Source organism: Eurosta solidaginis, chromosome 3 (genome assembly GCF_040869045.1).
Source record: "Eurosta solidaginis isolate ZX-2024a chromosome 3, ASM4086904v1, whole genome shotgun sequence".
Classification (NCBI taxonomy): domain Eukaryota; kingdom Metazoa; phylum Arthropoda; class Insecta; order Diptera; family Tephritidae; genus Eurosta; species Eurosta solidaginis.
In genome coordinates, this window is record NC_090321.1 from 223,994,944 (window position 1) to 224,017,152 (window position 22,209).

Sequence of the window (22,209 nt, forward strand, 5' to 3'; positions counted from 1 at the left end):
AACTGGATACAGCCTTCTGGCGTCACATGCTTATAAGTTGGGTTTCGTCAGCAACAGCAGGTGTAGGAATTGCAAGCTGCTGGAAGAAACTGTTGAGCACGTTCTGTGTTCATGTCCTCCGCTCGCCACGTCAAGGCTGCAGTTATTAGGGGGCAGAGTAGCCAGATCGGGAGACAGCAATTAACCTAGATCCTAGAAAACGTCTAGTATTTGCCAAGAGGACAGAGTTATTCTATAACATAGGTCCTGGTACCTGATTGAGGTTCTTCCGTTTGATCGTCAAACAACTTTTGGTAACAGTGAGGTCAGTTCTACCTAACCTAGCATACACACTCAAAAAATTTCCTTAAAATGAGGAAAATATCTATTAAAATGTGAAAAATTGAATATAGTAAACAGATGTACATACCTAAGCGATTTTTAAGATAAATATAAAATAAAACAGGAAAAGGTGTCTAAGTTCGGGTGTAACCGAACATTATATACTCAGCGTGAGCTTCAATTGTACAGTTCATTTCAGATAAATTGCTTTTCTACATAACACGCGGCACCGCCCGTTTAAAAAAATGTCTCCCCATTTCCTCTTACAATAAAACTTGATAAGTGAATTATCATTGATTCAAAACTATTTTTTGCTAAGTTATAGGTTATTATTCTAGTCTACGACCCTCTTAAACCTTTTAAACTTGTTTTATATCTAAGTTGCCGTGGTCTTTAACCGATCTCGTCCATTTTTTCTAGAAATATTTCCTGCTATAGGGAAAATTTGTGTACCAAATTCTATTACGATCCGTTAATTTTTCTTCGAGTTATGGTTCCCGAAATATAGAAAATTGCTAAGTCATAAAAGGGGCGGTGCCATGCCCATTTTTTTACATTTAAAGTTTTTCCTATTTATTGTTATAAATACACTTGGGAAATGAGATACCATTGATATAAAGCTCTTTTTGGCAAATATATTATTTATTCGTCCACGACCCTTTTAAAAATCTTTTATATAAAAGTGGGCGTGGTCCTTAGCCGATTTCGTTAATTTTTCTTCAGAGAATTCCTTATAGTAAAGGCTACCTCTCTGCCCAATTTTGTTATGGTAGGTTTAACGATTTTTGATTTATCATAAATAATATTTGTAAAATTGATTTTATCACAACTGGGCGGTGCCACGCCCATTTAAAAAAATTTTTCAAATTTTTATCAAGAGTCTCAATATCAGTCCACACGTCAAATTTCAACATTCTATGTGTATTATTTACTGAATAATCAGGTTTTTCGTGTTTTCCAAAATGTTATATATATAAAAAGTGGGCGTATATTCTGGGTCTAGATAAGCTCGAGTACCAAATTTGGTGAAGATATCTCAATATTTATTCTAGTTATCATGTTAACGGACAGACGGACGGACGGAAAGACGGACGGACAGACGGACGGACATTGCTCAATCGAATTTTTTTTCGATACTGATGATTTTGATATATGGAACTCTACATCTATCTCGATTCCTTTATACCTGTACAACCAACCGTTACCCAATCAAAGTTAATGTACTCTGTGTGCAAAGCTCTCTTATTATAAAAATAGGTATGTACTTTGTGTGAGGATGCAAAGTTTCAGGTTTTTTGTGGTCTGCATGTAAAACTATGACTATGAATCACGTATTTCAACAATATATGACGTAAACGCAGGGCCTGATTAACAAGTTGGCAGAATAGGCAGTTGCCGGAGCCTTCGATTTTAGGGGCCCCCCGAAAAATGAAAAAAATATCCAAAATTTTCTTACAAACATAAAATTCTAGAGAGTGAAAGAAAAATATAATCATAGCTGAAAATAAATTGTACTCAAATAAATAAAACTCAATTGACCGCAGTCAAAGGCGACGACCGACGAACTAGACAAGGTTCCTAAAAAGGACATTTCCGACTCATTTGACAAATTGTATGAGCGTCCAAAGAAGTCTATCGAAGTGAAAGGAGAATATAAAAATAAAATAAATAAATGTAAAGCGCGATAACATCCGAAGAGATCTAAGGCCGAGCTTCTCTTCCAATTTGCGTCGTGCTCCTCTTGATTTTCCCTACAAATTGGCCGGACGGGACCTACATATTTTACTTATACCGACTCCGGACGGCATCTGCAAGGCAAATGAGTTTTCACTGAGAGCTTTTCATAGCAGAAATACACCCGGAGCGCTTGCAAAGCACTGCCGAGGGGCGACCCCGCTTAGAAAAATTACCTTCTAATTGAAAACCCTTATTTATAAACTTTTGATGTTGCTTTGCCCGGGGTGTGAACCTGGGGCATACGGTGTGGTAGGCGGAGCACGCTACCATCAGACCACAGTGGCCGCCGAGAAAGGAGAATATATTGAATAATAAAAAAGAATTATCTCAAAATGTACACTGGTTGTTTTTATTTTGAAAAATGTCGGTTATTTTTGGAACAGAGGGTGTAGAAGCCTTCAAGCGGAAATTTCAACTAGAATGATGAATGTGTGAATGATTAATGATGGATGACAAATAAATGAATGAATTTGGGGATTTCCAAGTTCAGTATTGTAATATGGTATTTATTTATTCTACTTTCGTACTAGTACAATTATACTTCAGTATCGCGTACTTCACAAAAACGTGGTTAAATCAAACTGATTACTGAGGAAAAAACTAAACAATTATTACCCGGTGCAGGTTATACAAAAATCGTAAAATGTACGCGTCGTAGAAAAAAACAACCTAATGACGGAAATGCTTCAGAAGTAGAATTTTCGCCTCGCCATGATTTTAGGACAAAAGATTTCCTCGAAATCATCGACAAACCTCACGGTGAAACCAAACGACATGCGAAAGTATATATGGAAGTTTCAGAGAGATTCGCATTTCTCATCAACTTTTCTGTAAGTGATGGAGACCTCCACGAAGCTATAAAAATCTTCATTAATTTTTATTCTAGAGATTTGGAAGAATTTTTCATTGAAATGAAACAATTCCAAAGTTACGAGAACTCTAGATACACCGATGCACAAAAAACTCAGTCATTTGTATAAGATTCTAATGGAAGATCAAATAGCCGATGTATTTCCTAACACAGAAATAGCTCTTCGGATTTTTTTAACATTAGTGATCACAAATTGTTCTGCCGAATGTACCTTCTCGCAATTAAAAAGAATCAAAGTTGCTGAAAGAGCTACAACGCGACAAGAGCGACTCGAGATGTTAGGTATACTTTGCATTGAGTCAGATTTATTGAACAAAATCGATATTGATGATATAATTGATGAATTTGCCGGTAACAAATGTAGAAAACGACATGTTTAAAATGTAGATAGTAATTTTATTGACAATAAAATTTTTATGAAAGATATAAGTTTATATTTTTTAATTGAAAAAAGAGGGGAACGGAAAAAGGGCCCACAAATTGATGGTTGCCTAGGGCCCTGTAGAGGGTTAATCCGGCCCTATGTAAATGTAAGTATTTGATAGAGCCTACGATTTCTTCTCGAACACAAGCGAGATTTTTTAGATCCGAGAACTCGACTTCTCGCGAGCTTCTCGACATAAATTTAATTGCTGTATGGACTGTATTTATACACTTGGTTTGTTTTACTTGTGAATTTTTTTGATTATATTGCTTTCCAATGACATTTAACTCAAATCATATTTATTATACATATAATTTTGTTCACAATATTTTATTTTTTTAACCAGACATCGAGAACACGGGTTTTCGCGAGATTCTCGAATCTCGAAATACTCGTAATACTCGCGAGATTCTCGACTATCAATTTAGTAGCTGAATTGGCAGTACTTTATACATTTCAGTGTTTTTATACTCAGTTGAGCAGAGCTAATATAGTATATTAATTTTGATTGGATAACGTTTGGTTGTACGGGTAAAAAGTAGTCGAGATAGATATAGACTTCCATATATCAAAATCATCAGTATCGAAAAAAAATTTGATTGAGCCATGTCCGTCCGTCCGTCCGTCCGTCCCTTTGCCCGTTAACACGATAACTTGAGTAAATTTTGAGGTATCTTGATGAAATTTGGTATGTAGGTTCCTGGGCACTCATCTCATATCGCTATTTAAAATGCACGAAATCGGACTACAACCACGCCCACTTTTGCGATATCGAAAATTTCGAAAAATCGAAAAAGTGCGATAATTCATTACCAAATACCGATAAAGCGATGAAACTTGGTAGGTGGGTTCACCTTATAAATTTGTAAAATTTTTGACAATGGGCGTGGCACCGCCCACTTTTAAAAGAAGGTGATTTAAAAGTTTTGCAAGCTGTAATTTGGCAGTAGTTGAAGATATCATGATGAAATTTGGTAGGAACGTTACTCCTGTTACTATGTGTGAGCTAGATAAAAATTAGCAAAATCGGATGACAACGTGACCACTTCTTAAAAAAAAATGTTTTTTTATACTCAGTTGAGCAGAGCTCACAGAGTATATTAACTTTGATTGCATAACGGTTGGTTGTACAGGTATAAAGGAATCGAGATAGATATAGACTTCCATATATCAAAATCATCAGTATCGAAAACAAATTCGATTGAGCCATGTCCGTCCGTCCGTCCGTCTGTCCGTTAACACGATAACTTGAGTAAATTTTGAGGTATCTTGATGAAATTTGGTATGTAGGTTCCTGGGCACTCATCTCATATCGCTATTTAAAATGCACGAAATCGGACTACAACCACGCCCACTTTTGCGATATCGAAAATTTCGAAAAATCGAAAAAGTGCGATAATTCATTACCAAAGACGGATAAAGTGATGAAACTTGGTAGGTGGGTTCACCTTATAAATTTGTAAAATTTTTGACAATGGGCGTGGCACCGCCCACTTTTAAAAGAAGGTGATTTAAAAGTTTTGCAAGCTGTAATTTTTCAGTAGTTGAAGATATCATGATGAAATTTGGCAGGAACGTTACTCCTGTTACTATATGTGAGCTAGATAAAAATTAGCAAAATCGGATGACGACGCGACCTCTTCTTAAAAAAAAAATTTTTTTTTATACTCAGTTGAGCAGAGCTCACAGAGTATATTAACTTTGATTGCATAACGGTTGGTTGTACAGGTATAAAGGAATCGAGATAGATATAGACTTCCATATATCAAAATCATCAGTATCGAAAAAAAATTCGATTGAGCCATGTCCGTCCGTCCGTCCGTCCGTCCGTCCGTCTGCTCTTTAACACGATAACTTGAGTAAATTTTCAGGTATCTTGATGAAATTTGGTATGTAGGTTCCTGGGCACTCATCCCAGATCGCTATTAAAAATGAACGATATCGGACAATAACCACACCCACTGTTTCGATATCGAAAATTTCGAAAAATCGAAAAAGTGCGATAATTCATTACCAAATACGCATTAAGCGATGAACCTTGGTAGGTAAGTTGAGCTTATGACGCAGAATAGAAAACTAGTAAAATTTTGGACAATGGGCGTGGCACCGCCCGCTTTTAAATGAAGGTAATTTAGAAGTTTTGCAAGCTGTAATTTGGCAGTCGTTGAAGATATCATGATGAAGTTTGGCAGCAAAGTTACTCTTATTACTTTGTGTCTGCTTAATAAAAATTAGCAAAATCGGAGAACGACCACGCCCACTTTTAAAAAAAAAATTTTTTTTAATTCAAATTTTAAAAGAAAAGTTAATATCTTTACAGCATATAAGTAAATTATGCCAAAATTCAACTCCAGTACTGATATGGTGCAACCAAATACAAAAATAAAAGAAAATTTCAAAATGGGCGTGGCTCCGACCTTTTTAATTTAATTGGTCTAGGATGCTTTTAATGCCATAAGTCGAACAAAAATTAACCAATCATTGTGAAATTTGGTAGAGGCTTAGCTCCTGGGACGATAACTGTTTTCTGTGAAAAAGGGCGAAATCGGTTGAAGCCACGCCCAGTTTTTATACACAGTCGACCTTCTGTCCTTCCGCTCGGCCTTTAACACGATAACTTGAGCAAAAATCGATATATCTTTACTAAACTCAGTTCGCGTACTTATCTGAACTCACTTTATATTGGCGTAAAAAATGGCCGAAATCCGACTATGACCACGCCCACTTTTTCGATATCGAAAATTACGAAAAATGAAAAAAATGCCATAATTATATACCAAATACGAAAAAAGGAACGAAACATGATAATTGTATTGGTCTATTGACGCAAAATATAACTTTAGAAAAAACTTGGTAAAATGGGTGTGACACCTACCATATTAAGTAGAATAAAATGAAAAAGTTTTGCAGGGCGAAATCAAAAGCCTTTGGAATCTTGGAAGGAATACTGTACGTGGTATTACATATATAAATAAATTAGCGGTACCCGACAGATGATGTTCTGGATCACACTGGTCCACATTTTGGTAGATATCTCGAAAACGGGCTTACATATACAACTAAGGGCCACTCCCTTTTAAAACCCTCATTAATACCTTTAATTTGATACCCATATCGTACAAAGGCATTCTAGAGTCACCCCTGGTCCACGTTTATGGCGATATCTCGAAAAGGCGTCCACATATAGAACTAAGGCCCACTCCTTTTTAAAATACTCATTAACACCTTTCATTTGATACCCATATCGTACGAAAAAATTCTAGAGTCACCCCTGGCCCACCTTTATGGAGATATTTCGAAAAGGCGTCCACCTATAGAACTAAGGTCCACGCCCTTTTAAGATACTCATTAACACCTTTCATTTGATACCCATATCGTACAAACAAATTCTAGTGTCACCCGTGGTCCACGTTTATGGCGATATCTCGAAAAGGCGTCCACACATAGAACTAAGGCCCACTCCCTTTTAAAACACTTATTAACACCTTTCGTTTGATACCCATATTGTACAAACGCATTCTACAGTCAACCCTGGTCCACTTTTATAACGATATTCCGAAAAGGCGTCCACCTATAGAACTAAGGACCACTCCCTTTTAAAATACTCATTAACACCTTTCATTTGATACCCATATAGTACAAACAAATTCTAGAGTCGCCCCTGGTCCACCTTTATGGCGATATTTCGAAAAGGCGTCCACCTATAGAACTAAGGCCCACTCCTTTTTAAAATACTCATTAACACCTTTCATTTGATACCCATATCGTACAAACAAATTCTAGAGTCGCCCCTGGTCCACTTTTATGGCGATATTTCGAAAAGGCGTCCACCTATAGAACTAAGGCCCACGTCCTTTTAAGATACTCATTAAAACCTTTCATTTGATACCCATATCGTACAAACAAATTCTAGAGTCGCCCCTGGTCCACCTTTATGGCGATATTTCGAAAAGGCGTCCACCTATAGAACTAAGGTCCACGCCCTTTTAAAATACTCATTAACACCTTTTATTTGATACCCATACCGTACAAACAAATTCTAGAGTCACCCCTGGTCCACCTTTATGGCGATATTTCGAAAAGGCGTCCACCTATAGAACTAAGGTCCACGCCCTTTTAAAATACTCATTAACACCTTTTATTTGATACCCATACCGTACAAACAAATTCTAGAGTCACCCCTGGTCCACGTTTATGGCGATATCTCGAAAAGGCATCCACCTATAGAACTAAGGCCTACGCCCTTTTAAAATACTCATTAACACCTTTCATTTGATACCCATACCGTACAAACAAATTCTAGAGTCACCCCTGGTCCATCTTTATGGCGATATCTCGAAAAGGCGTCCACCTATAGAACTTAGGCCCACTCCCTTTTAAAATTATCATTAACACATTTCATTTGATACCCATATCGTACAAACAAATTCTAGAGTCAGGCCTGGTCCACCTTTATGGCGATATCCCTAAATGGCGTCCATCTATAGAACTATGGCCCACTTCCTCTTAAAATACTCTTTAATACCTTCCATTTGATACACATGTCATACAAACACATTCCAGGGTTACCCTAGGTTCTTTTTACAACATGGTGATTTTCCCTTACTTTGTCTCCACAGCTCTCAACTGAGTATGTAATGTTCGGTTACAGCCGAACTTAGCCTTCCTTACTTGTTAAATAAAATTTTAACAAAAAATTTAATATCTTTACAGTGTATAAGGAAATTATATTAACATTCAACTCCAGTAATGATATGGTGCAACAAAATACAAAAATAAAAGAAAATTTTAAAATGGGTGTGGCTCCGCCCTTTTTCATTTAATTCGTCTAGAATACTTTTAATACCATAAGTCGAACACAAATTTACCAATCCTTGTGAAATTTAGTGGGGGCTTAGATTCTAGGACGATAACTTATTTCTGTAAAATAGGGTGAAATCGGTTGAAGCCACGCCCAGTTTTTATACACAGTCGATCGTCGGTCCTTCCGTTCGGCTCTTAGCACGATAACTTGAGCAAAATTCGATATATCTTTACTAAACTTGGTTCACATACTTATCTGAACTGACTTTATCTTGATATAAAATATGTTCGAAATCCGAATATGACCATGCTCACTTTTTCGATATCGAAAATTACGAAAAATGAAAAAATTCAATAATTCTATACCAAATACGAAGAAAGGGATGAAACCTGGTGACTGGGTTGGTTTTTTGACGCAAAATATAACTTTAGAAAAAACTTTGTAATATGGGTGTGACACCTACCATATAATGAAAAAGTTTTGCAGGGCGAAATCAAAAGCCCTTGGAATCTTGGCAGGAATACTGTTCGTGGTATTACATATATAAATAAATTAGCGGTACCCGACAGAAGATGTTCTGGGTCACCCTGGTCCACATTTTGGTCGATATCTCGAAAACGCCTTCACATATGCAACTAAGGGCCACTCTCTTTTAAAACCCTCATTAATACCTTTAATTTGATACCCATATTGTGCAAACGCATTCTAGAGTCACCACAGGACCACCTTTATGGCGATATCCCGAAATGGCGTCCACCTATAGAACTAAGGCCCACTCCCTTTTAAAATACTCATTAGCACCTTTCAGTTGATACCCATATCGTACAAACACATTCTAGAGTCACCCCTGGTCCACCTTTATGGCGATATCTCGGAAAGGCGTCCACCTATAGAACTATGGCCCACTCCCTCTTAAAATACTCTTTAATACCTTCCATTTGATACCCGTGCCATACAAACACATTCCAGGGTTACCCTAGGTTCTTTTCACAACATGGTGATTTTCCATTACTTTGTCTCCACAGCTCTAAGCTGAGTATGTAATGTTCGGTTACACCCGAACTTAGCCTTCCTTACTTGTTTAGTTGTGGTTTTGTGGAAATTTTCCTTTATGCTCCAGAAGAAATCGTAAGCTCTATATAAAAGAGCCAATGAATCGATTAAATTGAATGTCGAAGCCTTACGAGCTTTACGAGTAATTCGAGATTCTAGAATCTCGCGAGAAGGCGAGACTCGCGAGAAATCTCTTTCTTCTCGAACACATTCGAGAAATCGTTAGCTCTAGTATTTGAAGAAATTTGATGAAATTTGAAGCTTCTAGATGTTAAAATGGGACAGAAATTGCGAAAAATTTCTTATCTGAACAATCGATTGTGGGGGATATACGCTATATATACGACCGATCTCATCCATTTTTTCAGACAACAATATGTGCAATATACGAAATTTGATAAATTGGAGAAGTTATGACAAAAATTCTCTTTTTCTGAAAAATCGGTTGTATGAGGATATATGCTATAGTGGTCCGATCCGGCATTTACGACAAATGTCTAATCTGAAACCGTTCACAAAATTTTATCAAGATAACTTGAAAATTTAGGGACTAGTTTGCATACAAACAGACAGATGGAGAGACGAACATCGCTAAATCAACTCAGCTCTTCATCCTGATTATTTCGGTATTCTTAATGGTGGGTCTATCTATTTTCCTTTAAGGACTTACAATTTTGGGATTCGTGACGAAGTATATACCATTTCATTTTCATGAAAGGTATACAAATAAAAAGTTGCAGCGGTTATCGATTCGAGTTCCCCAACTTCACAGTCGATTTCTCTAACCTGGGGCACTATTCAGTGACTGTGAGTTTTAAAATGTAATTTAAAATGTATTTTAAAATGTACAATTTGTACGAAAGAAAAATGTACATTTCAAAACTCATAGTTATTGAATAGGACCCCAGCTGAGCTATTCCGTAAATGTAAATATTGTGAGAAATATTTACTCAAGTATTTTTTATTGAAAAAATTTAAGAAAAACTTTCCCTCAAATAAGTGAAAAGTTTTATATAAAAATAAGAAATTCTTATCCATGTGGGAATTTATTGTGAACATCCAGCTGAGAAAGAAGAAGATACTCAGTAAGAAGCATAAAGACGTAGAGGAAGATTAAAGACGTAGAGTAAAACGAAAGCGTGTTCATAATTAAAGAGCGAAAAGAGCGAGAAAGACGGAAGACGAAAAGCGAAGCTGTTAAGACGAAAATCGAAGCTAAGAAGAGTTTGAAGACGACAAGCAAGCCGTAAAGACGTTCAATTTAATTAAAATTCACTGTATACATTATTTAAACTTTGTTAAAATACAATTAATCTCATTAAATATAACTAAATCCTAAATTCATTATATTGAAATTTTTCTGAATTTAAAGAAAATTTGTTTAGGAAATATTTTCCTCATTTTAGGTAAGTGCTTTTTCTTCTGAGTGCAGCCGATCGAATTTGTGTTTATAACTTTTTCTACTGTGAACACTAAAAGTTTACGACATTGCACCAATCAAACTTGCCGTTATCTACGATTGTCGTGTCAGTCATCATAAGTAGCAAATGCCTACCAACAATTAGCTTTCTGATGGATCAGGCGCTTCGTGCTATGAATGTGACGTCGATTTAACCGTCAAGACGGAAAATTCCTTTTAAAATGCTGCAGGCAAATAAAAATGCTGGTAGAACAATATCTGCTGATTGTGTTAGTTATTTCTAACGTATGGTTTTTAGGCTGACAATGGAGTTCGCCCAATAATGACCACCTTTTTGGTCGACTGGTGTAGTTGCGTCATAGTTTTATTTATGTTATTGTTTAATAAAAACAGCTAAAAAAATTATTTTGTGACAATGTTGTGCTAATTGTGCAAATATTTATTTTGCAATTAAGGAAATGCAAATGCTTTTAATCATTTCAACGAAGTCGTGCAATAAGTATAATTTAAGAGTACAATAAGATATTTAGCAATTAAACTTATAGTTTGATTGGGACTATTCTTCACATCACTTGTATTTTTTTTTCGTTTTCACTTTTGGCCTATTACTAAGATTAAAAATTTGACTAAAAATGAAGTTTGCTATAATTTTCCTAAATTTAATACTTTTATGCGTTTTCGTGTGTATAGATGGACATTGCTTTTGTCCTTTCGTTTTGAGACCTGTTTGCTCAACCGAACCAAAGACCTACCCAAATTATTGTGTTTTTAAATGCGAACTTGAAACATCGCCGAAGCAGTTTGCTCTGTTACATAAAGGGCGTTGCACTAAGGAGGAGCTGAATTGTGCACCAAAGTCAAGGTCATCAACGAAATGATAAAGTTGGACGTGGCTGCAATATTTTTTTGTAAAATGTTTACTGAAATAAAAGGTGTGGATGAATAAATTTATAAAAGTGTATATAACTACTTATTTAATTTGTAATTTAAGTGTGAGTAGTGGAACTCAATGAAGTATACAGATCGGTTGGTTTTGAAAGGCGAACCCGGTAATATGCATAATTTGCGAATTGAAGTTTTTTGATTTTGCTCCTTTTATTGACCTATTTAGGTGAGCGATATGTACATATGTAGGCGGTGTCTGAACTGAAGTTTGCTTTTTTAATCAAATCAAGATTAATTTCAGTTAAACTGGTCTGTCAACATAGACTGGTGGTACTAGGACTTACTTATATTACGGAGCAACTCTATCCTTTTAGCAAATCCTATAAGTTTTCAGGGAACTAGTTCAAAACAATGCGACGCCACAAAATATCTAGAAATTTTTTCGTGTAGATGCTACGATCTAAGAATGGATGAACATACAACTTTACATGGATGCTTAGAGAAGCAGTTTGTTTAGCGGCTAAACTGAAAAACCCTCAAAATATTAGGACCTATGTTGTAAAATAACTATGTCATCTTGACAAGTACTAAAAGCTTTCTGGGACTTGCAGCTTCTAGATCTTACAACTGTTTCACTCTTAATAGCGGTAATCTTAGCCTAGCAAGCGCGGGCACGAGCACAAAACGTGCTCGATCGTTTCTTCCTCACACCCGCACTTCATATATCTTCTTTCATCATGAGTCAACAGTCCTCTCTTTTTAATGAAAGGACTAACTGGTTGTAAAAGCTACACATGATCTTCGATACTTTATGGCCTCGCGCTTCGTTCTCGATTGGTCGATCATGTGCACCTCTCGCCTTCTTCTAATCTTCCCCAATCTAATTGGGATATCTGAGGAGCAAGCTTCGAGTGATGCGCCCATTTTAGGCAGTTCATCCGCTTTTTCATATCCCCCTATTTGCTTTTCCTTATCCCGATTCTTTCCAGAGTTTGCTTGCATTCTAACACATTTTAAGATGCTCTGCTATGCGAGATTATTTGCTTAATTTTTCCTTGGATGTCAATATAAAAGTGGATACGGCTGCAGTTTAAACTATTTTCTTCCATTGTTTCTACTGCTTTGGTTAGGGTTACTAGTTCCGCCGTTCTTTGCCACCAGGTCTACAAGAGGAAAGAGCAGAATGGCATAGAGTGCATTCGTAGGGGTTTTTTTTAGAACTCTCGGAATACTCAGCACTGATAGAGTGTATACCCACTAAAATATTTTGAAAACAATCAGTAGAAAGATTAGGCTGCAAACCCCAGCATACTTTTGTATGCTTAAAGTGCCTTTGAGACCCTTTTCCGCGAAAGCTTAATTTCTAGAATGATTTCTTTATATTTTGTGCAAGGTTTCTCCTGGATGGTCACCCCATCGGGTTTAGGTCTAGTCCAATTTGAGACTTTGTACCTCTGCGTTAACAAGACCATGGACGACTTTTTCGCGTTAGCGGCCAACCCGACATTAGATGCCCAGATATGTATTCCCCGAAGTTCCCGATCCACGAAAGAGCAAATTATTGGAAAGCATTTTCCACTTTTGAAAATGGCAACGCCATCTGCGTAAGCCATAAGTTTTACGGGCTCCTTATTAAACCGCCTGAGCAGTTGGTTGAAGACCAGCGTCAACAGCAGAGGTGATAATACCCCGTCCTGCGGCGTACCCCTGTCCACTCATTTCGTGGCCTCATACAGCCTCCATTTTGAAGTAATCTTCCTGCAATTTAACATGAAGCCGATCCATCTGGTTATGGCTGGATGTTCTTCAATCTAGTTAAGACCGTTTAGGGACATTGCTGAAAGCTGCGGCAATGTACAAGAATACTCCTAAGGTATGCTCGGTATATTGCAGGGCTTTCTATATGTTTGATAACACTCTATGCAGTGCAGTGTCTACGGACTTGCCCTTGATGTACACATGTTGTGATGTGGAGAGAGTTTTTTTCTCCACGTTGGACTATTTATACATATCCATCAGCCTCCCCTGAGCCTGTGGTTCTTGGGATATATAAGACCTATCTTCTCCCCCTTTGGTAGGAAAGCTACAAGAGCCGTCCTCTGTTCCCCACTGTTACGTGACCATTCTCTGTTCTCTGGGCCCTGTACTATATTTGCCCTTGCTTGGACTTTTCTTTACCGCTCTGTTTCTTTCGAGCACTTGACGTCTGGGCAGAAATTCTTCCGTGGGGTTCTCTTCGCCCTGGAAATCTTATGCTTGTAAATCCTCAACAGATCCCTATACTCTTCCCGGCACGCTTCGCTTTGCGCGGCCTTTGCCATCTTGAATATTTCTTTTATTTGTCTTCTAAGAAGACTCAGCTCATTGCTTCACCATGATGGCTTTGCCTATTCTAATCTTCTTAGAGGGCTAGCTCTATTATACGCAGTCATAAGCATCTTTGTTAGGAAATCATTGGAATCCTCCAGTCCTTCCTCATAGGAAACCTCCTTGGATTGTCCAGTTTCATTTTGACATGTTTCTGGAATTTTGTCCAGTTTGTTGACCTGAGGTTTCCAACCTTCTCTACCTTCTGTAGGTTGATGCTGAAGCTGATATACGAATGATCGGAGCAGGATGTTTTAACAAGAACTATCCAATCATACCTTGATATATAAAGCTCAGAGCTCAATGTAATATCAAGAACATTGGTGGATGTTGGTACAACATATGTAGGGACACTTCCCCTGTTGGCTGTCTGCAAATTGGTTTGTAGGATGTAACAAAATAGAAATTTTCATCTCTCATTCATCACGCATTGTGATGCGCTTTTGAATTTGCGCCTAAGACCAGCCGCTTCTTGCGCCCTTTCCTCTTGTGCCAGCCTCTTGCACTCCACCGGTGGTGCCTTAGCAATAAGGACCATGTAACAGGATACCAGGATCAATGCTTGCTTATTCTTCTAGGACTGTTTGTCCCCCTCTTTTGCCTCTTTTGGTCTAGGACTTTCGAGGTCCACTTCATTACTTGGATATTACAATTGTTATGCTTGGGATTTCTCTGATGTTCCTCTGTGAAACTTGCAGCACCATTCGGCTGTTTGTCCTCCTCTAAAAACTTTGCTTTTCGACTTCGCCCACTTATAGCGTGTAAGGATTGTTATCGTTTGGACTTCTTTTACTGAGTCTCATATAAATTTGTCCAGTACTTCAGGGCATATTGCCAAGATGTGCGAAAAATATATCCTCCGCCAAATTTTTTGTTTGGAAGATATAGAACTGGCCCCCCTCAGTACGTCGAGGTATAGTAAGTATCTTCCAATCTTTCGGTGGTATATCCGGATTCTAGCTCTGAAGAAGTCCTCTAACTTTATCACGCATGTTAACCATGCTTAAACTTTTGATGCCGGGGGATCTGCGCTTTATCCGCCACCTCAAAACGCGCGCTCATGCCTTGCTTTTCGAGGTTTGGAACAACTTCCTCCAGTCATAACAAAGTGCGATGTTTTCGCATGCTATCATCTTCACATCATTGTACTACATTGATATGTGCATCGAACGAAAGGTATTGAAGGAGGTTTTATTACAGAGAAGATTTTGCTTCCATAGCATAACTGACTACCGAGATATTGTGGTTTATCGAACTACTTCGAACATCATATGTGGCAGTATATATGTTAAGGAAAATACGAGGATGCATAGAGGTAGGGGTACAGAAAAACATCGGCTTACGCTTTTGTGGGTGAAGATGCTTTGGAGAAAGCGATATCACTTAGGTCATAAGCGGTGATCGCCTAGGCGTTTTTAGCCGTCGTGTAAAAAAGCAGGCAAGGGATCTCAGTTAGCAGAACGGGACGAACCAAAAATTCTCCAATAACTTTTGTCTTCAAACACTCCAAGCATAATTTCAACTGGTTTCGAAGTATCAATTACATCAAGGACTTTCTATACCTGTGACCTGACTAATATAAGTCCTGCCTGTCCAATGGCTAGGAAAAGCCATTTCCAGTAGTGACAGAGTTGTTGGTTGGACTAGGGAGATCGCCTTATCTTGTAGATTGGATAGAGAACACTTTAGTTCCACATTGACGAGTAGTCTCTTCTTTCTCACTTGGTCACAGTCGATTGGTGTATAGGCCAGAAATAGTTCTGAAATGATTTTGAAATACCCCTGAATACCCTGAAACTGCCCTCACTAGATGGTGCGGAACTCTCGCTCTCAACTAGAGTTAAAAACCTAGGCGTCGTAATAGACAACAAGTTAAATTGGAAAACCAATATCGAAAAAAGGGTAGAGAAGGCGTATATCGCATACTACTCGTGCAAGAGAATAATCAGCAGAAATTGGGGGCTAAAGCCAAAACTCATGATGTGGCTCTATACGGCGGTCATAAGGCCTATCCTGACGTACGGAGCCATAGCATGGTGGCCTGCCCTGAACAAGCAATACAACACTAAAAAACTAGACAAAATACAAAGGGCAGCATGAGCAGGGGTAACAGGTGCACCTAGATCGTGCCCGACGGACGCACTAAATGATATACTTAACCTGCTGCCACTGGCCCTTCACACCAGATATACAGCGATCAGCACAGCCATCAGGCTAAGGGAGTCTGGATGCTGGACAGAAAAACGATATGGCCACAGTGACATCCTAACAAGGCTCGCCGATGTGGATTCGACAACAGATTACCTCTCAAAAACACTGATCTTCGACAGAAATTACAAAGTGTAGATACCCTCTAGAACAGATTGGTCGGCCGACAAAGTTGGCAGGGAAAGGGTCACCTCACTCTACACTGACGGATCCAAAATAGATTGCGGCGTCGGCGCAGGTGTCTTCTCCAACCAACTAAATGTCGCAATCCCCATCCGCCTTCCAAACACAGCCAGCATCTTCCAAGCAGAGCTGCAAGGAATAGAGAGGGCCTGTATTTTCCTGCTGCAGAACCGGATAGACGGTGAGGTAGTCATATACTCCGACAGTCAAGCGGCGCTAAAAGCGCTAGAATCACCGAACACATCCTCAAAAGCCGTCGACAACTGTAAGAGGGTGCTACATGAAGCAGCTAACCAGGCAGCTAACACACTCAATTGGGTACCCGGCCACAGGAACATTGACGGCAACGAAAAAACGGATGAAATAGCAAAGGCGGGAGCATCGTTAGACATCACAGAAGCAGTCGCGGTGCATCGACCACTCACATCAACTAAAAAAGACATTCTCACCTATCTTAGGAAAATAGCAATCCGTGATTGGTACTCTACGGACACCTGTAGAACCACCAAACTAATCTGGCCAGAGTACAACCAGAAAAGAACCGATGATCTACTAAATAGGTCTAGGCAGGAAATACACAGAATCACGGCCACTAATACAGGACACTGGCCATTTGGCCTGCACGCGAGTAGAATGGGTATCCCCTACAATGAGAGGTGTAGGAGCTGTAGACAGGAGGGTGCCGAGGAATCCGCTACCTACTTCCTCTGCGAGTGCCCAGCCCTAGCGAACTTTCGGTCCCGAACTCTAGGCAACTATGTGTTTCCCGACTTAACCCGCATCAAGGACATCGGTAAGTTTATAGTTTTAACCAAGTGGTTTGAGTAAAGCAACACGCACGGTACATCAGCCAACACATAATTGGTTCCAGGAGAAAGTGCATCAAAATGGCGCCTATAGCGCCACTTGGGCCCGGCTCCATAGCCGGGCAGCACAGCAACCAACCAACTAACCGCTGAAATTATAACGATATAGTTTTAAAATTATCTCGAAAACTATCCGAAATTGAGCAGCAGATAGTTTCGACCGATCTTGAAACTGTACCGGTCCAGAAACTCTATCGATACAATCTCCCAATGATCATGAAACAATATCGAAATAGTCTCTACATCGTCGCGAATCCCGTATGATTAGATTCCCTACATATTCTTTAAATTCGACGGTGTCTCAATTGCAGGAGACTTCGTGAGTCTAATGATAAGTTTTTCCTAAGGCAAAATGTAGAAGATAAAATTACACTACAAAAAGTTTAAGAGAAGCAGCCAATTGTGGTGTGTTTTAGATCCCCACGCGTTATCTATGGAACTCTCGGAAAAAATTTTTGTGACGTATTTTTATCTTCTAAGTTGCTTTCCCTTAAGACTGAGTCATAGCAAAGTACATAAAACCCGAGTTAATCGGATATAAAACCGGATTATTCGGTATGAATAATTTAAGGCTTTAAAAATCCGTTCTAAATAAAAAATAAAAAAGTAAAGGTCATGCATGGGGTTGAGAAAGTCGAGATATAATAACAAGCATCTACGAATAATTATATCTCAATCAATAAACATGCACAAAACTTTTAAGATTAATTTGTTAATTAATTTCACATACCTAAAGCGTTCAATCCATAATGCTGATAGCTGCCAGCACCCATTGCCGAACCAATGTTAATACCCGAATTAAGACCACTATTTATTGTAGATGAAAGCGGCGAAGATTGATTTAGTTGGCCAAAACCTTCAGTTAGTCAGTTATTTAACGCATTTGCGAAAGTTTGAGTATTTGTTAGAATTGTGAATTTATTAGTTGAAATGTGAACGCAAGAAAAAGAAAGAAAAAAGAAATGTTTAAAGAGACATTGTTAGTCTACGGTTAATTTTTTATGTTAAGTTTTTAAGAGAATAAGTAGTAAATTTGTATATGAATAAAACCTTATGGTCTAAATTAAGAGTCAAATACTTTAGTTATTTGTCGCACCTGCTGTCATCGGATTTACGCCCACACCCCAACGATCACCGCCAAACATTCCCGTCCCACAAAGTCCTTCACCCATTGCAATGTTTGTTATGTTGGCGCCGAAAGGTGGCAAACCATGCGAAGGCAGCAAAGCGCCTGGTGTGCGAAAAACATTTGTGGTCTTCTTGCGCTTCTTCCATTTGGCACGACGATTTTGAAACCAAACCTGAAATGAAATAAAAAATATTCTATTTTAAAGAAAAATTTTGCAACAAAAATAGAGTTTTTGTAATATGAGTTTATATAGTTTGTTTTTGTTACTAAACGTGTGAGAATTTGATGGTACGAAAGCTTAAAGCAGACGTTTACGAATTTTCCCTTAGTCTGCAAAAGTAATGAGAAAAACCTTTCATCTATCAAAAAGTTCCCTGCAGTTTTTTTGTACCTCAATCGTGATTGGAAAAGGACTAGAAATTTGATAGTTAGCAAAGTTATTCCAATAGCAGGATGCTATATTAGCATTCAATTTTCCAGTGCGCTTCTGTGAACTCACGAAGGCACATACTAGGGAAACCCTAAGTAACTGGGAAACAAAGCAGCTCAGACAACATTTTGTTGAATGAGCAGGGCAAATACAGGCCAAATTGTTTATACTTCCTGCAACAAGAGTATCAGGCAAACTCATAAATATATGTAGAGAAAACCTACGAACCTTAAATGGGACACTGGAGTCTACGATATGACTTAAGAAAGATAAATCTATCGTATACACAAATCTGTCACTTTTATGAGCTTCAGGATGAAACGCCGGTTCCCATTCTCTCTGAATAGATCGCTCTAGCAAGGCAGGGATGTGTTCTTGAAACACTCGTGACATGGAGTAAATAGCCTGAAGGGGTACCTAAATACATTAGAAGACTCCACATGCAATACTAGGCTGAAAAGTCAAACACAATAGATCTAAATAAAGGCGCAGTGCATCGAGGCCTAATACTTATAACTAGTATCGCCTGTGGTCGAAATTCGACCAACTCTTATTTTTTTCAACTCAGTCTATGCATCCAGTGTTGGGAGTAGCGAAATAATGCGTTAATAGTTAAGCAGTGAGCGGAAATATAGCAAACTGGTCTAACTTACTTAAATTTTTCATTAAGACATTGTAATTTTTATTGTATTTTCTTAAATTTTCTACAAAATTTTCAAATGTAATTATAACCTTTTGGTATGGAGCTCCTTATACAAAAATATAAAAAATATGTAAAATCAAAAGAAATTGACATAGAATTAAAGTGAAATTACTTGACATTAAATTGAAAAATAGAATTTTCCACACCACCCGGGAGGTCCCCGTTGGGGCGCTACCGAAGTTAGTTTTGTGTGCTCGGTTCCCCAGTAGGCCTATATCTCCCATATACATATATCGCCCATTTACTTCAATAGTGTCATAATTCAAAAACACGAACTTTTAGTTAAAAACGAAGAAATGTGCTTAAGTAATTTAGCCTATTTCACGCCACCCGTTAGGTATGCAATTGGCGCTTTACCGATTTTAATTTTGTATAAATATATATATAGTATGTACATAAGTGTGACACAAAACGAAAATTTCGAATAGAATAGAGGCTACCTTCATAAAAAATAAAAATATAAAAAAAATTAGTAATGAGAAAGAAGGCAGAGTTTACTAAAAAATTTAAATGAAAGAAAAAAATAAAGTACTTAAAGTGCGAAAAAATTAAGTGATGAGAATAAACAGTTCCATATAAAAGCACAATAAGTGCACTTGGACCTTTTTCCGGGTTTTAATGTTATCATTTCGGAAATATGAAGATTCTAATATTCGGATATTTAATGTTGGGATTCCCATTGAGATCTATGTACGTAATTAATTTGTATTAAATTTGTAAACATTCATATTCATGAAATGGAGATGAATATATATGACCATATCTACCATAAAATATCGTTTGTGAACGATATAATACTAAGATATAGCAAAGCAGAATAAATTAGAAAAAAAAGAAAAAGAAACAAAAACATTGAAATTATTCACGCAAACATATTTACTAAAATAAAATTGATTTCATAATTTTAAGCGACATAAACAAATTAGGATTATGGGATCTAAGCATCCGATTAATGGGCATATAATCAAACAAAGTTAGCCTAATAATAAATATAGTGGGTAATATACTGCCTATGCAATATTTCGACCTAAAATCGAAAACTTTTTTGGGTCGTTTTTTTTTTCGTTTAATATACAACGTGAAATTTTCCGATTCAATCAAGTTGCATTTAAATAATAATAAACTAAGTTGAAATAAAAGATAATATAATAAAATAAAATAAGAAATATCAAAATAAATTAGCATAAAAGACAATATACAAATTTGAATGTAATATCTTTGTAGCAAATTTATTTATTTTTTGTTCACTATAAGACGTGCTATATCTAAAATGAGCATAAAATCTGGAAATGCAAAAAACATTTGGGTCAAATTTGCAATTAATTGTTATAAATAAATAAATTTAGTGAGTTTGAAGAAAAGTTGACTCATTATTTCTGATTGATTTTTTTTTTTAAGGCACCTAAAATGAAAAACAAAGAATCTGTTAAATAAAGAACTATGCTTTTACGTGTAAGTAAAATTTGTCCAAAAAAATAGGCCGGTTAAGTTATTACTTCTCTTTAAAGTTTTTTTGTGCGCTAACAATTATTTTAGAACAATTTTTTAAAGATTTTGGTACAAACCAATATATGTAATTGGAAACAATGGGAAACAATATTTTATTTCAACAGAAAATGAGCGAAGCAGTAGTTCTCTCACCGTTTGGCGTGTACAAATACATACATATGTAGAGATGAAACATTTGAGCAACGGAACAATTGAGAATTTGGAGCTTGTACCCAGGGGGGTTTGTGAACATAATGCTGCCTACAGATGGCAATTTCTATAGTTGCACAGATTTTCGAATTTACAAAAAACTTTTTCTATTAATTATAAACAAATAGAGTAATATTTGTTAACAAAAATAGGCCTATGCACTGCGGCTGATCAATACGAATCGATTCATATAACTTTCATATGATTTTACGTATGCTAAGTATGCGAAACAGCCTGTCAATTGATTGTATGGAAATTTTGTTAGCGTATTAATATATAGATAATAAATAGTCCGGAATTTTTTTTTATCATATATATTATTTTTAATTCCTGTTTTTATACTCAGCTGAGCAGAGCTCACAGAGTATACTAACTTTGTTCGCATAACGGTAATCCGTAACGGCATAAACTAATCGAGATATATATAGACCTCTATATATCAAAATGATCTGGGTGAAAAAAGAAATTCATTTAGGCATGTCCGTCCGTCCGTCTGTCCGTCCGTCTGTAAACACGACAACTTGAGTAAATTTTGAGGTATCTTCATGAAATTTGGTATGTAGGTTCCTGGGCGCTCATCTCAGATCGCTATTTAAAATGAACGAAATCGGACTACAACCACGCCCACTTTTTCGATATCGAAAATTTCGAAAAACCGAAAAAGTGCGATAATTCATTACCAAAGACGGATAAAGCGATGAAACTTGGTAGGTAAGTTGACCTTATAACGCAAAATAGAAAATTAGAAAAATTTTGGAAAATGGGCGTGGCACCGCCCACTTTTAAAAGAAGGTAGTTTAAAATTTTTGCAGGCTGTAATTTGGCAGCCGTTGAAGATACCATTATGAAATTTGGTAGGCACGTTACTCTTATTACTATATGTGTGCTAAATAAAAATTAGCGAAATAGGATGACGAACACGCCCACTTTTAAAAAAAATTTTTTTTAACAAAAAATTTTATATTTTTACAGTATAAAAGTAAATTATGTCAATATTCGACTTTCGTAATGATATGGTGCAACAAAATACAAAGATAAAAGAAAATTTCAAAATGGGCGTAACTCCGCCCTTTTCCATTTAATTCGTCTAGAATACTTTTAATGCCATAA

General features: G+C 37.2%; 1 protein-coding gene across 1 annotated transcript in view; it reads right to left on the reverse strand.

The window, feature by feature from the left end:
• Nucleotides 1-22,209, reverse strand: part of otp (orthopedia) — a 203,357-nt gene that overhangs the window by 20,894 nt on the left and 160,254 nt on the right. The window contains exons 5-6 of the mRNA XM_067775285.1: nucleotides 18,236-18,440; nucleotides 17,870-17,995 (exon numbers count right to left, since the gene is read on the reverse strand). Of these exons, the coding sequence (XP_067631386.1) occupies nucleotides 17,870-17,995; nucleotides 18,236-18,440 (331 nt within the window). The remainder of the gene's footprint in view (nucleotides 1-17,869; nucleotides 17,996-18,235; nucleotides 18,441-22,209) is intronic.